General features: G+C 42.8%; 1 protein-coding gene across 1 annotated transcript in view; it reads right to left on the minus strand.

Moving 5' to 3' along the window:
• TCTN2 (tectonic family member 2) overlaps positions 1 to 18566 on the minus strand; it is a 229100-nt gene that overhangs the window by 50954 nt on the left and 159580 nt on the right. The window contains exon 14 of the mRNA XM_086942904.1: positions 14693 to 14796. Within this exon, the coding sequence (XP_086799030.1) occupies positions 14693 to 14796 (104 nt within the window). The remainder of the gene's footprint in view (positions 1 to 14692; positions 14797 to 18566) is intronic.

The raw sequence follows: 18566 nt of genomic DNA on the forward strand, positions 1-18566 counted from the left end.
GCCCAAAATGGCGCCGATACACGAAACAAAACTTTCAAACTCCCTGTTCACCCGGATTGCTCGAATTTTGATGCTCTGAGATACGTGTGCATTTTTTGGACAATGAAAGTCGATAAAATGGATAATGATTATGTGCTTAGAGAAGAAAGCAATATAGATATTGATCATATGTTTGGACAATGAACTGACTTAGGGTGGGTACCAATTATGATATGGAAAATGAATTGGTGTAATTCAGATAATAAATGAGCATTTGGATAATGAATTAATGAATTAATTGAAAAACTGAATTACTGATATGCATCATGCTTGCTCTGTAGGGAAGTTTAATACGATTTTATTGCACTGCTGCACTTTATGCAATGAACTGCCACCAACTTTGTTCTTCTTATGTACAGTTCCAATCTGCTCCGTGGCCGGTCCACTGGGTTGTAGGCCTGTATTTATACATCAACACTTTTTATTAAAGGTATTTTGAAAAAGAAAGCATAGTTGTAGCGGTTGCATTAATGAGTTTTGGATGTTTTACTACTGTGAGCGAAGAATAAGTATGATAAAAGCTGAAGGTTAAAAAGGATCAGATATTTAGCAGCTACATTTATGTGTCACAGGCAGCCGGAAAAGTGTTTTAGACGCCCTTAAAACGACACCACAGAAATGCCACCTGACCGTCACCCTTGCACCCGACAAAGAGGGTTGCGGCCAAGTAACTCATGTAGATACGCAGATCGTCAATTATTATCTATCTGACATTACTGGTCCCTCTGGGCTTAAACGCCGAGATGGTAAAGAAATGCGGTGCGTGGAGATAGGTCGAGTAAGTGGTAGGTAAAAACATTTTCGGACTACTGCATACTGATGTGTTTTGAATGCTGCCCTCCCCCACCCCTTCTTTCTCCTCCCTTCTGCAGGTCACGTCAGAACGTCGGCTGAAGTGTGGGAGAACGATGGTCAAACCACCGACGAAAAAGGGAAAGAGGGAATATGTGTGTAGTCGTTATGACGATAAGTTTTCAAGAAGACGTAGACTTAAAGATGACTGTTCCTCCTTAGGACATAGCAACTGGGAGGATGGACTGACATAGAGACTTGACGGGTACTGTAGGACGAAAATTGACTCGAAATAATACGTTAGATAATGTAACTGGACGTTTGACTAGGTAGGGAAAGGACAAAGGAAAGTGTGTGGGTAAGGGTTACCACGGCACCACCCGTCTGGGAAGTTAGAAATGATGCTGATGTTCAAAATGTACTGCCCCCCCCTTCTCACACTCTTATAGATCTAGCCAAGCTGTCTGACTGTTCTCCCGATCAATACTTGCCGTTGCCTCAGCCTGGAGAACTTCCCACCAAAGGAAGGAACTGAAAAATGGTTTAAGATCCAACCATGGGTAAATAGCGCGACCAGGTTAATTTCAGATCGACTGACCGAGGTGTAAGTATTGGCAATTGAGAACGCTCGCAGAAATAACAAGCGAGAGGGAAAAGGAGGGAAAGGTAAAAAGAACTAAGCGCGAAGATAAATAGGATAGTAAAGACATGAAGGATATAAAAAAAAAAAAGAAAAAATAGATTTTGTTGGCCAACTGTTGTTTTGTGTTCTGTCGTGAATGTCTTATATATATGTAATACATGTACTGTCTTCCTCTGTCTGAGTTCGTGTGTATGTGCTGTAGGGGTTTATGTTCTCCCTTTGTTTGCGTCTCTCCGTTACCTGACCCCCTGCTGTTCTGTGTTGTGAACGCACTAAATGACCTATTTTTGTACACATCTCTCTGTCTTTCTCTATCTCTATCCCACCTTTTTCCTCTCTATATCTCTCTCCCTTTCTCTCTCTCTCTCTCTCTCTCTCTCCCTTTCTCTCTCTCTCTCTCTCTCTCTCTACATGTCATACGTGTACCAAATGGCTCGTTTAGATTGCGGACGACTCTCACTCTCTGAGAGTCTCCCTATTTCCTCTTCCTTTTTATGGTAAAACCGTGCCTCACTGGCACCAGCCTGATTGGATACTTATTGAACGCGAAGGTGTTCAGCGAAATTGACCGAAACTAAAATGATTGTATCTCGCCATATTACTACCTCTCCTTTCTGCAAAAATGAATGAACTCGAATTGGCTGAGAAGGAAAGGACAGGTAAGACGACTAAGGTCCCCCAATTTGGCCTTTTATAGGGGAACTGTATGTCAATGGCACCTTATTTTTCTGTTCATCAGAGACGAACACCAACGTCTAGATTGACCCCCAATGCCCAGATTGCCCCACCCCCTTTTGCACCCAAGCGCGAGCGCCCGAAGCATCCCCGCCCCATTTGATAGACCCCAGCTGCTGTCCCGGATATAAACATGATGACCATGAGTAACTGTCGTCCCTCGAGAAACCCCTGTTTCACCTGACTCTCGATGATAGCGCCCCCGCCCTGTTTGAAAAGGTTAGCCAGCCTTGAAGGGAAATGTTCCGAAATGTTGAATATGATGAAATGCACAGTTGATGGGAATCTTGTTTGTCCTCACTTGAGTTATAAATAGGACGATGAGTAAACTTGGCATGAACTCAGTAGGAATGCCGACATATGCACTGCTTGGTAATAGACCTCTGACTGTGACCGATGAGCGTATCTCCCAAATGCGTAGGATTAAGGGAGGAACTCACATGCATAAATGCCTTCGTCTGCCAGTTCTCTAAAAGCTTGTTTTGTACCTATTCAAAGATTCACGACCACCGAAGGAGAAGGGTCGGATGTGACGTACAGCCTAGCTGCAGATCTTGAGACACGTGTGACCTCGACCAAAGGTGGAGCTGCAGAGCAACAAGATGCGGGACGAGACAGCAATTTCAAACGTGGAAAATGAAACTTGACGGGCTGCCCTGAAGCCCTCCGTCTGCTAACCCACGTGTGCCTGGAGTCTCCGTCCCCCTTCTTTGGGCCCGATTGATGGGCCTGCCTGCTTGTTATCCTTTGCTCCCTTGGTCTCTTTTGTGTGTCCCAGGAACTCTGACCCAACTCCTCCTCTCTCCTATCGACTGTTTGAACAACACACACCCTCTTTTCCATGTGACTTCACGCCAAAAGGAAGAACGGCATTCAGGTGGGAATAGGGTGTTGCCACGGAAATATAGGTGCCGAGCATAAGGCGCCGCTAAACGGATTGTTTAGGGAACAGGACTGTGGTCTAACAGCAGAGGACTGACCGCACCCTGCAACGCGTAAGGATAGAACCGAGCTGGACCTATAGCTCCACCGCCGGTGCTCAACAGCGCCAACGAAAGGACACGGACTAGAGCCTACCAGTGATGGCTCACTGCTAAAAGACACTGTGACGAAGAGACTTTGTATATTGAACTGATTCCGCCCTCAACTGCTTGGTCAAAATGTTCATTGGTCACATTTTTAAGTCAGAAACATTTATGCTATGTAGTGCTTTTGAAATGATAGGAACTCGACAAATGCAATTTCCTATGTGCTGCATTCTGCCCATCACATCAACTGTTCATGATTTTTGTGCAATATGTTAGTATTGACAAATGCTATTTCATCAACCACATGTTTATATGTACGCCCCTTAACTAGGAGGGATAGGAAAATGAACTTTGTTGTTTATATATACCCCCATCAATTAGAAAAATGAACTCTGTTATGTAAAAAGGGGCGACTGTGGAAAATAGAAAAATTGATGTACATAAGCAGCGTTCATTTGCCCTCTCTCGTCCCCCTCCCTGTAGGCACCACGTATACCCTGAAATATTGACCGTATCACTCCGCCAGTAAAAGCCCGTGCCCATATGTACATGACAGCCATTTTAGGCACCTTGGCCTCTTGCCCACTCATTAGAATCACTGGCTTCCCTCCTGCGCGCATTTGAGCACCCCCCTCCCACTCTCACATGCATAGACCATGAAACCCAGCACTCTGCGCGACCCTGCTATGAAAGGCAACCCTCCTGCTTGACCCAGGCACCCCCCCCCATTTCCCTCTTGAAGAAGCATCCTTCGCCTCAGCTGACATAGCCCCCCAGCTGTATCTGACTGCCCCTGTTCTCTCATGTACGGGTCATAAGACCTCTCTCTCTCTGTGCGACTCTGACCCTGCGCGCACCCTGACCCCCTCCTTCTCCCTCACATGGACAAGTCATAAACCTTCCTCCTCTGCAAGACCCTGTCCTTGGGAGTCACGGCCGCGCCTGACCAACACCTCCTTTCCTTTCATGAATAACCCCTCTGTTAGCAAACCCTCCCTCCGCGATGGACTGTCCACACATGTCCGAGGCCATCGCCTAAGCCGGGAGACACTGTTTACTGCCCTTTATTGTATGGAGTCACTCCTCTTCAAAGGACCCACTATTGATCCTGGCCTCCCCACCCCCTGGGCTACGATCAGGCGCACACATCCTAATAATCAGCGGAACATTCAGCTGCGTCATTGCCCCCTCTCTTATCAGCAGGTCAAGGGTCCCTATTGTGAACACATGTGGGGTAGGATTGACACGAGGATTATGGGGTTGTCTTTTCTTTGTTTCACAATGCTGTGACTGTAATGCCAAGTGTTTTGTAAAGTATAAAAGACAGAGTCTCAGCTCACTTGTTAGAGCACCTCCCGATGGCACCTTGTTTCGTGTCTGACATGACAGGCTCTCCTCATGAGAATTAAACTCTGTTCTTGATTCCTGCTTCCAGCGCCCATCTCTTTATTTTGGTAATTATTCAGAATGGGAACTAAGAGGCGTCTTGCGCCAGCAGCCTGGGCATCGATGGTAATATGGGCTCCTGTTCCACATAGTGAGATGGGAGCTGGCATGTTTGTGGCAGGAGGCCCACCTGGTGAGTAGGGAATACTCATATTACTCTGGGTAGCATATCTTACACACGCACACAGACAGAATACTGGGATCTGCAGCACCCACACTATGCCTGCACAACACCGATTACTTATGCTGAACAGATTCCGTACATACCCCTTACTAGTCACAATTAAACTGTGGACATTGAGAAATACCAACATAGCATCTTCAGTCACAGACACACTTAGAACCCCTTTAAGGGACACGATCAAGACAGCAATAGATGAATATTTCAGGGGAAACGATGGCACCACCTCCCACTCGAAAGCGGAGTGAGACGCCATTAAATCGGTCATGCATGGTCTTTATAAAGTTTTCTTACGGTGTCAAGAAGACGCTGAGGCTGAACGTGAGAACTAGAAATTTCTGCAGTAGAGGACCTGACTGATAGACCATGCCTGCTAGAACTAAACAAGTTGTATCAGACGCTGATAGTAAGCCTCAGCTGTCTACACTCCAGGAAATACCTTAGATGGCAGTAAGGGGAAGGTGACAGTACGGGTCACCTGTTGCCTTAGCTGATGAAGTTGGACAATGCACAGAAACCCATTGCTGCCATACGACTGCCCAGGGGCCAAAACATCACAATGCAGTCAGAAATAAATGCAGCATTTGGAGAATATTGAAAAACACTATACGCATCTCCCCAGACTCCACAGTGGACCTGTATAGCCCAGTTCTCTACTCAAATACGTATCAGGTCTCACAGAAGCCCAGACAACAGCTCTGAAAGTTGAATTAGAGGTACAAAAGGTGAAAGTGGCTACAGATCAATTATCAAAAGGGAAGAAGCCAAGGATGGACGGACTGCCCTCAGAATTCTATGCCATCGACTGATCCCGATTGGTGACCCACATGCATTCGATGTACAAGAGGGCATTATGGTAAGAACTGCTTCTGGATTCCGCTAGCGAAGACACTACAGTGGTTCTGCCAAAACAGAGTCAGGACTCATCAGAAGTCCGATAGTATAGACAACTCTCTCTCTTAATTACAGACAACTAAGTATTGGGAAAAATTATAGCGTATAGGCTGTTCCCTTACATAACGGGGCTGATCCATCCGGATCAATGTGGTTTCGTCCTCAGCTATAACACACATATTAATATCTGTGGACTAATGCATATCATAGATCTCCTTGAGAATCAACCAGGGGCCCCATCTAGACACTCAAACGGCCTTCGAACCTAATGTGCCCATAGCTTTTGAAGTGTTGAGCACCATGGGGATCAAGAGAAATTTCCTGAAGTGAATATGCCTTCTGTCCACAGAGCCCCAAGCTCAGGGGTGCACTGGGAAGGTGTACTCGGAAAGGTGGCAGCTCTACAGGGGCATCTGACAAGGAAGTCACCTATATTGTTTGTCCTGGCTCGCGAGCCATTGGTCAGTCGGATACATGAAAGAGGCCAAATGCAGAGAATTAAAACAAGGGACACATACCAGGCAGTGGCATGGTACGCAGATACTGTGTTCTTGATTCTGCAAGACCCGAAGCACAGTCTCCCCAAGCTTGAACAGTTACTGTCAGAATTCGGGAAACCGTCTCGACTCAAGGTCAAATGGTGAGAAATCCCATTTATTCCCGCTTACTAACATACATATACCCGACTGCCCATCGCGCATTGGAGATCCCTGAGGTGGGGACATACCACTGTCAGATATTTAGGTGCCCAGATTCATCATACGGATCTGGATCTAAGGAAGGGTAATATGGATAAATGTGTCAACAAAACACGACAGGTCCTAATGTTCTGGCAGAGCTTACCACTTTTGCCTCTCGGCCATATGGCTAATATAAAAACTATCTTCCTGCTGCAACATTTTTACCGTTTTGTGGCCCTACCCCTATACTTGCCGAGATCCTTCTTTCAGGAGCAGAGATCGTTGTTCTCCGAGCGGATATGGATAAGGTGATAGACAAAGCAATGTGTCAATTGGTGGCAGTTCAGGCTGGACTGTTCCCATGAGGATGAGGGTCAAGACTGATTTGCAAATAGCTTGGTCTAAACTGGGGTGGCATGGTGAGCAAAAGGACGGTGGATTTAACCCAGATCTCTTGACTGGAGGGTGAATATTTAATTTGTTCCGTATTCCATCTATCATTTGTGTCTTTGACTTTGGACGAACGTGGTATGGGAGTTTTTCATTCCAGGTCTTACCATATGGCTCCCTAATTTGTATGGTTTGCAGGGGGGCTCGCAGTAGGGACTGACCCTGAAAGATAAGACTTTGGACCTGTTCTAGTTGACAGGAGCTGTACGCAGGCCCAGGCACCCTTTTCACAGGCACTAAGTCCTTAAAACCTGCAGAGACAAATACTCCAAGAGATTGCGTTCGGATGTACTGTACTCCCTAGCCTTGCCACTGTGGGTGACACTCAACCAACGAACAGTGGCTAACAATCACGCCACACAGGCCTGGGATCACACAGGATGCCCACAATGGGTGACTTGTATGTCGGCAGTAAGTTTCTTACATTCAATGAGTTAGTTAGGGCTTCGTCCTCCACATCGGCCAATTTCTGACATACCAAGCACGGAAGGACGCTATCAATGGCAATTGAGGAAAGGGCACTGAGGTGCAACAAAAAAAAAAAATAGAGGCCCGGACTATACTCAAACACTGGGTACAACGCAAGACAGTAACCAATATGCACCGTGCTTGCCCCTGTATACCTCATGTCCCAACTGCTCTGAGGGCCAAGTGGAAGCAAAAGTTAGATGAGGACATATTTGACAAAGACTGCAGGCACATCTGGCAAATGTACACCCAGGACTCACATACGACTGCCCTAGGTAGCAATCTGCACATGTGACAACCACCTCTGAATGCAACTCCCTAATGTTGGTGACAAGCTAAATCTAATGACTACCTGCCTTGAACATCAATTGGCAAACTCATATATACACCGGGTACAATGAGTGACGTAGGACACATGCTACATGATGCAGGCTTGGTCCCCATTCTCAGAGGTACAGATTCAGATATGCACCCGAATCTACCATTGGCAGAGATGACAGCTGAGGGAGCTATTACAGGGATCAAGTAATGTAGGGAGACAACCAGGTGGCCACAGGTTATGGGGGATAACTAGCTGTGGGTACATAAGAGTGTGAAGTGTGAGAGTGAACAGGGGAGGATTGTATGTGAATAGGCCAGAATGGTGATAACTGTAAGACATAGCATGATTACAGTTGACAGGTTTATATATTCATGGGTTAATGGTTATTATTATAAAGCTCATGTACCATATACATGCAGACAATGAAGCTAACTGATAAGGCAGAAGACTAATAATACTGTTGAGGACTGTAACTGGAACTATTGTGAAACAAATTGAAAAATAATGAGCTATTTAAAAAAAAAAACTTCGATCAACTTGAAAACAGCATTTTGACCAAGTTGAAGCCACGATTTGGAACTTTGGGGAAGACTCAAACAAGGGAATCTTCAAAATTTGAAGTAGGGCCCATCGAAACCAGGACAGCAGACATGATCTATTATAGTAGTTTAATTTGAAAGATACATACTCAAGAATCCATCAATAACTGTGCACAAAATGCCATGCCCATATTCATCATGAAAACCACATTCTTAACTGCGACCACTGTTTTTGAGGGGCCACCCTATTGTTTGTGCAGGGCTCCACATTTTCTCAGTTATGGCATCATCTCCGTTTTCTTACAGATACTATAATTGCTGCACACCAAGCCCGAGAGACCCACCACAGATTGTTGGAAGCTGGTTGTATAATAACCCAGACTCATACTAAGCAGTAGGAGGATTTGTGCATTATTCACAATGCTTATAAAAGTAGAAGACTACAAACCAGAGTACGTGCATAAGAGGCTGGATCCAGATATCCCAAGGGCTGGGTGGCAGTGGAAACCCTGCAGGATTCTCAAAGTCAGACCTCTATGTATATAAGTTAATGGAGAATGACTGGGAGCAGACCTGCAAAAGTACAAATCTTGTTAATTTATTTGCACTTTTTGTATATGTCCTCTGCATAATTGAATTGACATTAGGCTCAGATGAGAGAGAGAGGTGAATAGGACCCAGGGAGGCAGAGTTTGGAGTAGAAACGTGTCCACTTGTTTTATGAACGTCAGGAGGGGTTTACAGTTATGCAAGAGCTGTGGCAGGTTGTTCCACAGGTGAGGCTCATCCACTGATGAGAGCCGGACTCCTTTGGACTCATTTGTCTTAAGGACCAAGAGAAGGTTGAGGTTCTTAGAACAGAGGGATCTGGACTGGGGGTAGGTTGCGGTTTTGTTCTGTAAGTAATTGGGTGCCAAGCCATCAAGCCATTTGAAAGTTAAACACAGTGTTTTAAAGGTGACCTAGTCTTGACCACCAGTCACTGGAGGTTTCTGCGATGCTGGGTTATGTTATGGATTTTGTCCAGGCCATAGATAAGTTGTAGAGAGGCATGTTGGGACTTATGAAGTGTGTTTATTTGGTAAACATGCAGGCCAATGAATTGGAATTCTGGTAGTCCAGGTACTTATGATCTGGGTATGAACGCCAACCGTTTTTGAACAATTTTTGCTGCTGGAACAGTGATTTGATCAATACCCGGTTTTTAAGGTGAGGCTAAGGTCAGTGCACCAAAGGAGTCCTAGGTGTCTGGCCTTAGTTTTGACTAGCACAAATTCCCAGAAGACGAGGAAGGCATATGGTCTCAATTCTCTTCAAGAAGTAGGGAAAACCTAATACGAGGGCTTCCATATTGGTACTGTTGAGTTTTAGGATGTTTTGACTCCTTCAGACTTCACCTTCTTTTAGGCTAGTGGAGACATCTCTGAATTGGTTCTCTGAGCTTGTGATATGCCGGTATATTTGTTTCATCTGCCTAGGAGAAAAATAATGGTATGGGGCAAATGAGGTCCATAAGAGGCTTTACATAAATGTTGAAAAGTAGGGAGGCGAGTGGGGAGCCAAGTGGTACCCCCACAGGTCACTCACGAGTGGGGAATCAGATGGTGCCCTCCCAAATCTGATTTCGTGTGTCTTGCCTTTCAGGACAGATTTTAACTATTCAAGTATTTTGTCTGTGATGTGAATCTATGCAGGACAATGTTATGGTGCATCATATCAACTCAGTAACAGGTTGTTGAGGATCAGCATGCAGAGTGATCCCTGGACTAACATTTCCAGGATGTTTTCTGAGACATGATGAAGGCTGTTTTGATCCCATGTTTGGATGGAGCCCAGTCTTCCTAGCCATAAAATAAAAGGCAGTTCGATGCTGAGTTGGAACAGAGTGTCACTTGGTCTAAACAGAGTGACTTCATGTGGAGAATACAATCAATTATACAGATTAAGGATTATGCCCCTCTCCCACACAATACACCACACCGTAATTTGTTCCACTGAACATATATGTGGCCGACTGGTGATTAGAAGTGAGTTAGCATGGAGATTATGGTGATCTAGTTTAAATCTGATAGATCACACGTAAGGTTTCATCTTCTTTGGAAACTTGCCCAAATATTCAGCACATCTGATCTACTGAGATACCACACAAAACCTTACCCAGTTGTTAAAAATATTCTGGCTCGGATCACTGGAATTTTGTCTTAATATATTTATGAAATTGTCTGTCCTGAGGAAGGTGGGGAGTGTAGATAAATACCACTGAAACACTGACATTTATATGCGGAGTGCTGTTTAAATAACAGGATCTGGACGTAATCAGCTTGAGAATATACACAGCGATTTAGTCATAAACAGCTACTTAATATTTTTTTACAGTATTTAAATATCAAAGCAGTCTTGACCTAAAATGCTGTATGTAATAATGTTATAATTTTTATCTTTTGGTTGTCTTTTGCTGTAATGAGAAGGCTCTTTGATTTACACAATTTTATTCGCACATAAAGGTATGCATGCACGTAGGCCTTCTTAAAGATGGAACCAAATGTTTGGCCCTTTGTCAAACACATCTACTATAAAACATTTGTGCAGAAAAAGCTTTTTATTTTCACCAATACAAAACAAACTTCATCTTATGACTCCTTTTCATTGCATTCTTCTTTGGGGATGTAGCTTAACTCTGCTGATGCAGTCTTCGCAAGCTTGGGCCTTACTCCCAACTTCCATAATAATGTTGCTTTACTATAGGATTTTATTTCTAAGTCAGCTATGGCAACACATAAATCACTCTACTATGACAATTATCAAACACCTACCCTTACAAAAACCCAGGCCTATTGTATTTACCAATGCTGACTTCACATGTATCAGCTTGCCACACTTGTGTGAGTGAGTGGAAGAAATGACCAAATGATTGCACTGGGGGATGACGTGAAAGGAGATTGCCAAAAACAAACTCAAATACATGGACTATGAACACATCTACAATACATCAATATCCCTAAACGCAAATGTTGAGATCTGCCTCTATGCAAAATCAAAACTTTCCCTGAAATATGCATGAACTGGAGTTTGAATAATAAACAAATACTACCCAACAGTGCGTGGGAAGTAAGTTTTTTTTGTGTCGTGATTCTTTATTGAGAGATTAAAGGTATATACATTCATAAAAGTATAATAGTAAGTTTGACTGGATTTAGTAATTAACATAGCTGATGCTTAAACAATGAAACATTTATTTTGTTTGTGTTTTCACCTGCTTTACCTACATCGTTCACTTTAAGTAAATTGTAGATGGGAAAAGAAAATCCCATCTACATTTTGTTTAAAGCCGGAGTCAGTTCAAGGATTTTAACACCCCGAGTTGAAGTAACATGCTGCCAACCCTTACTTCCTAATGCCCTACTACCAAGCTCTGAAGTCTGTAGGGACAATGTGGTACACCCTTGCTGGAGGCGCACTTAGTAGCTGCCGGGTTTTGCCTTGTACTAGAAACAGGCATGGCTAAATCACTGCCATGCATTCCAAACTCACCATAGCCTTATTCTGGTCTCAGTGGCAAGATGACAGACAGCGTTAGGAATAGACAATTCTAGAAATAAGAGAGGCAGGTGCCAGATTGCCCATATAAATATGTAATATGGCTCAACTATTAAAAGGGGCAACTGGGATCCAAATCCAAGTGACAGGGTAGGGAAGGACGTTTAACAATAGCAAAATTGCACTTTGAGGCAAAAATGCTCATACTAGCCATGTTTGGAAGGTGTCCCCCTGTCACATAGCCCTCGGCCAAAGAAAACAAAATATTTGGCTTGGGCTGGACAAGAATTGACCAAGACAAAACAGAACATATGACATGCACATAAAACGGAAATGCCAACACAAGATCATCCACCTATATACAAAAGCATTAAACAAAGCAACACCATTTATATAGCTTTAGTTCTAAAGATAGTGCTGGGACGGTAAGCAGATTTGTATTTGGGCTATTTGCTTTCTTTTAGGATTGCAGTGTCAAATTCTCAAATTCATAGCTCTCCTCTCATCTTACTACTTTGTTCACCATCTCGTGATTCAATACTACAACCTGTTTATAAATAGAACTGTCGGTTTTATATTTAAAAAAAATTACATTTACAGCAGACTTCTTCCGTATTATTTTTTTTATTCTTGTATCAATATGCACCCATATTCATTTATGTAAAAGCGAAATTACAAGAAAAATATTTTCATTTTTTTTCCCATCAATAAATGCACACTTATACTTGTATGTGAAAGTGGTTTTAGTAAGCATCGTAGTACAAACATATGCACAGCTGCAACTATTTACCGTGTGTAGGAACATTCATTGCTTTTTTCAAAATTTCGTTCCTGTCAGCCTGCACATGTATTGGATAGGCAACCATTGATAGTAGTGCAAATCACTTATAATATCCATTTACCTTTAAGCATAATTAAAAATAAATTGTGATATATATGTTTTGTGCATATTTATGCATGCAAATTAGTATCAACAGAAAACCGAGCACCTTATTTAAAAACGTATTCCTGGATTTAATGGCTATTCTACTTTCTCTCTGATCGCTCACTATGTACCTGCTCAGGCAGCACTTTACACCACCTATAGGTTTGGTCACCCCACTCTCATTGAACCTGGTGCTGATTCACTATCTGTGACTCCATCTGCCGGGGTCTGTTCACCATGTTCCTAATCATGCGAATCCAACCATTCTTCACTGAACTATGCTCGCCTTTATGCCCAGTACTTAAAATCTTTACATGGCTCATCTTTCGTTTCTGAGCATTCCTTTTGCATTTACATGTTGACAAAAACAGACTGTTAAATCCAGCTTACACTGTTTGACTTTCATGTTAGCTCATTGCCCTTCAACCTACTTTTGGTCACCTCACCCCTAAAGTGCTTTGAAGCACCTTGTGTAGAGCAACACAAGTACAACATATACTTTAAAACAACACAATGTGAAAAGTTCATATCAGTGCCTCATTTCACAAAGTGTTGTGTCCATAAGTGTCCAGTATTTGTAAAGCGCGAACAATTACCCGAAGGTGTCAAGGCGCTGGGGGCCGTCCAGAAGATTAAGCGAGCTATTGCCCAGAGGCACATGGTGTTGGGCAGACCCATGCTGCCGGAGCCAGGGATCGAACCGTGATCCCCAGTATCCAGTGTCAGTCGCCCTGGCCGCTGCGCCACACCTCTTACACTAGCATGAAACAGTCTAGCGGTTTAAATCCTCTGATCTTGATTCAAAGTAAGGTAGAGTGGATATTTGCACTCACGATTGCAAAGGACAAATCATCACCCCGAAGGTGTCAAGGCGCTGGGGGCCGTCGGGAAGATTAAGCGAGCTATTGCCCAGAGGCACATGGTGTTGGGCAGACCCATGCTGCCGGAGCCAGGGATCGAACCGTGATCCCCAGTATCCAGTGTCAGTCGCCCTGGCCGCTGCGCCACACCTCTTACACTAGCATGAAACAGTCTAGGGGTTTAAATCCTCTGATCTTGATTCAGAGTAAGGTAGAGTGGATATTTGCACTCACGATTGCAAAGGACAAATCATCGCTATGCAGGACTGTTGACAGACACAACTGAATGGCAAGGTGGAGGAATGTGGATGTTCCTTGGGGCGTGGGCCATATCCAATGTGGTGAAACCCCACAAAGGTGTAAGTTTGTAGGTTTTTACAAACATTCCCACATTGCCACCATTCTTATTCCATAAGACCATCTGCCAGGCTGACCATCGAACACAGATGCTTGGTGGGCAGGGAATACAAATAGAAATCTACAATTTGAGTCAAATACTATTATTGTATATTGTGAATGATCAAATAAGCATACATCTATGCCAATATGTCAGAAAGTTACTGTTCATAGTTTTATACACGCTTTGTGAATTAAGCCCATAATTCTTTAAATCTAAATTTCAACATTTCAATATTTTTGTGTCATCAATTTGCCCAATATTTATCAGATAAACGTATGTAAGCCTATCTACTCATCTGACTGTCTCCTCTGTAGATTTACCTGCAAAGCATAACATAATTAAACACCCAGTGATAAGATGATTGAACTATTCACTTCACACTTTATCACTGCAGCCTCACTACCGGTTTTACATTAAAATAAATAAATATTCAAATATTCTGACAGCTGACATTAACAATTCAATTTTGTATAGAACTTTACCATTTGCTTCCCCTTATAACTGGCGTTTCAAACAATAATGAAAAATGAATCGGAGAACATGACTTGGAATATTAAATTTACACGAGTACAGCGACTAAAATCTAATTCTCAGGTATAAGCATGTAATTGTTGGTCCGTTGGAGAAAGAATGTGTTTTTACAATTGTATGGGGTGGTGGTAATGAGAAAGCTGTATCCTGATATTATAGTTATTGTGTAGGTCACTGCAAACGTCACACAACAATTTAAGAGTCTGTACATTACATACTCACATATGATTTCAACCCATTCAGTCAGATCAGTGGCTTTCGAGTTGCCTCTTATTGCGACATATTTAACTTGTGTAAACGATTTTAAGTACCTCACTATTTCTTCGCTGTAAAACATAAAAACAAACATACATGAATATTATAAATGATCTGAACGTAAAAGGAGTGCCAAGTTGCCAGTTTAGCTTAGAGCACATGACCAGGCAGCAAACACTAGCAATTGAGAGAGAGTGTAGCATGACTGGATATTTAATAAACAGAAATTAAGATCCAGTGATCTGAATGCATAAATGACATTCCAAAATGTTAAGCTCTATTTGGAGAATTACAAGAGAAGAGTAACCAATTTATTCCTTATTTAATTACATTTCCGCTGCCTCAGAGATCACTCATGAAATTTATTTAGGGAAGCTTTGTAAACTGAAGCAGCATCGGTCCACTTAAATGGTTAAAGTGAATATAATGAGAAACGGCATAAAATGACCAAGCAGTAAATGAGAAGCACAAGAGCAAGAATTAAGAAACAGAAGAAAGAACCACAATTACAGTAGAAAACAGTAACAAACCATTCAGAGTTGAAGATATTGAAGACATTTAAAGATAAGGTACTGGTGTGAATAAGGATGAGTAATAGGAATAAATGAATGGATAGTTGAGTGAAACAAAATAGAAAGAAAAGGGAGGAAACATGGAGATAATGGGGGCTCTTAAAGGCCCCCTGATACACAAGGGATGCCTGGTTTCACCATGGGATGCCCAGGAGTGGACACCCCACAAGGAAAAGCCAGGAGGGGTTCCCTTGTGGTAGGAGTACAAGCGCCGGGATGCCTCCGGGTCACTGTTCGCGCTATACAAATACGCCACATTTACATTTAAAAGGAGTGGAGAAACAAATAAAATGCACTTGTAACATTTCAACGCTTAGGAGTAGCCACTGTAGGTCTAGAGTACAGGATTTATGCCAAATTTCCAGGTTTGCTCTGATTGTAAATGAGTTTCATTTTATGTAAGTTTATCACCTATGGCTATTTGAAGAATCTAGAATGGATCCATTCTCCTGGATCTATGTTCGACACGTCTGTCTTAGTCCCCTCCATTCACAATGTCTGGAACCACTGCTAGGTGGTGGTACATATTAAAAACTGATCCAACCGCAAAGTGAATGAACCCAAAATGCTTAACCACTCTCACCACTGCCCATTCCTTATAAATCCCCTGTGTGCCTGTGAATAGCAAAGGCCAATAACTAAGATAGCAAAATTGAACAACTTTGCATTACCATTACCACCTTCCCTTGATCTTCTGCTTTTAGGAAAAGATGATAAATTAACTATGACATAAGGAGTAGGAGATGACATGATCTTCTGAGTACAACACATCTAAAATGGCCTATCACTTACACATCGCAATGTGGCGGTTGGTTTCTTAGGTGCCTACATGAGTACTAGACTTTTTTGGAGACGTTTAAGTGGTTGCATACTGGAGCTACAGGAATAACACCTATATCCGTAGATATTGAGTACAGTAATGGCGAACCTCGCCACCCTTAATAGAAGATCTTGTATTCTACTAAGAACAATGTATTCACATGTGCACAGTCACATCAGAATACTTATAACCATTTTCTAAGAGCTACCGTGCCCGAGCTAGCGTATTACTACAGGATTGTCTTAAACAGAGAATCGATGCATACAGGACCACACTGATCACTGTAAGAAGATGACAACCTCTCGGTATATATTGCTCTGGCTGATGCAGGATGCAAACCATAGGTCTTTGTGCTTGTGTTTGATCAGCAAGCAGAACACCTTGGGTTTCAATATTCACTCTTGCACTAGGGGACAGGTTTTGGTGGGGTGGTAAAGTTGGTTTTGTGAAGGACATGTGCTAGTCAGCCTGTCTATTGCCTCGACTCTCACCTAATTGATAGTCACAGGGATATGCAATGGGGAAATTAAAGATTGCAATGCACTGTAAGATGGTGAGGTGGTCACTAAGCTACAGTGCATCTGGAGCGATTGGTGGTAATACACCACTCAAACAGAAAACTCATTGGTGGGGGAGATCGGGGGGCTTACGGAACTGAGATCACCAAATTTCCCCAGTGCCCATCTACAGTTGTCTGTGCTATTGGACGACATCTTGCTACTGTTACCCGAAAAGAGCCCTATGCAAACTTAGTCCTTCATGTAAAAGAAATACAGCTAGCAGCTTTACTGTTGACATATTCAAAGACCGCTGCTGACATATACCTTGTTACATGATGAGTTAAAAACTGCTGACACAAAACCGAATACTACAGACACAAAACTGTCGGCATGATAGAGCCCTGGATGTAACATTTTCTACGACCTTTTATTCAGAATCTGCACATAAGTAGATGTTAGCCTTACTAAATGTTCTCCTGGTTTTCAAGTTAGAAACCAGTACTTGGCTCTTGTAGGCCTTTCTTCATAGTTTCAATTAATTGATTAGCAACACCAAAAATTAGGAAGTTATTCTTACAAGTCAAACCGGAATCAATGGGATTAGTAGCAGTACTCATCAAAAGTCTAAGGCTGGCATATACGCTTATGTAGCCTGATAAATAAACACGCTCTCAGTCCTGAGATCACCAGATTTACCCAGTGATCACTAGTCCGGAACATTAATGCTATAGAACAATGGATATGACCTTAGTCTAATCCCATATGGACAGCCACTTGGTTTGAGCCTTGCCAGTGACAGTATCACAAACCCATAATGCGTATCACTCTGAACATATTAAGCCTAAGTGGCTTGCTGACTGTGGAAGCAGCATATGGTGTATTACATAGTTCCACGTCAAAGCTGCAGAAAGGCCAGCGATGATTGTTTAGAGGTCTAGTATGCTTCTAGCATGCAGAAAGCTTAGGTGCTTATTTTAAGATGAGAGAAAGACAGACGTAGGTTGTGGACAAAGTCTGCAATCCACAGATCTTCCGTAGTCCCTAGAAAAAAAGCTCCGTAATGGATGCCTTAAATTCTTGGCAAATGTTATACATCCTCCCCCCTATAAGTCCAGGCACTAATGTAAACAAGCAGCTGACTAGACATCTGTAATCAAATCTAGGTATTGTTCATTCATATAAAGCCTAAGGCGGCAATAAGGGCAACCAGGAGATTTACATACCCATGGAATGACAGGTTCAACAGACCACAGAGGGAAGTGAGTGAGATGGCTGGAAGCTCTTAGCTTTGGAAGTGGCCTGTAAGACTCCTGTGGATCCACAATAAAGCTACCTAAAGACTACATTACCAAAGAGTTCAAACATTACTAGATCGTCAATGGTACAAGTACAGCCAACAGGTCCGAAAACAAAGCACTGACACTGCAGCTATCTGATGTCTGCCCTAAACCCGCCTCTACCTACTCATATTCAGTCTCTCTTACAATAATAACAATTGACTGGAAAGGGTCGAAACAGTGGTTATACTCGACAACCGGCTGAGCTTGTGTCGCTGGAAACACTACATTTAATAAAAGCCTCTAGTTGCTGGAATCCAAGCGACAGAGAGTGTATTTTATTTTAACAGGCCACACAAATGTCCATTCCAGCTCCGGATTTTTCTTCAGGCAAGTTCTGCTGCTAACCGTCTTGATTTGGGTTTGAGTTTGAACAAAGGATGAATTGTAAAATTAACTAATTACTGGCGTTACTAAATCAATTCATTGAAACTATGAAGGCCATGCTACAAGAGCCCTCACTGGTTTCTAGCTTGAAAACAAGGAGAACATTTAGTAAACCTAAAGGGCAGATCCGTGCAGTTTCTGAATAAAAGGTCACAGAATAATCAGATCACTGGACTTTGCATGAGGCAGAGTCATGGACACCATTTTTCGTAGAAAGTATTACAT

The sequence above is a fragment of the Lissotriton vulgaris genome, chromosome 11 (genome assembly GCF_964263255.1).
Source record: "Lissotriton vulgaris chromosome 11, aLisVul1.2, whole genome shotgun sequence".
In the NCBI taxonomy this organism is placed as follows: domain Eukaryota; kingdom Metazoa; phylum Chordata; class Amphibia; order Caudata; family Salamandridae; genus Lissotriton; species Lissotriton vulgaris.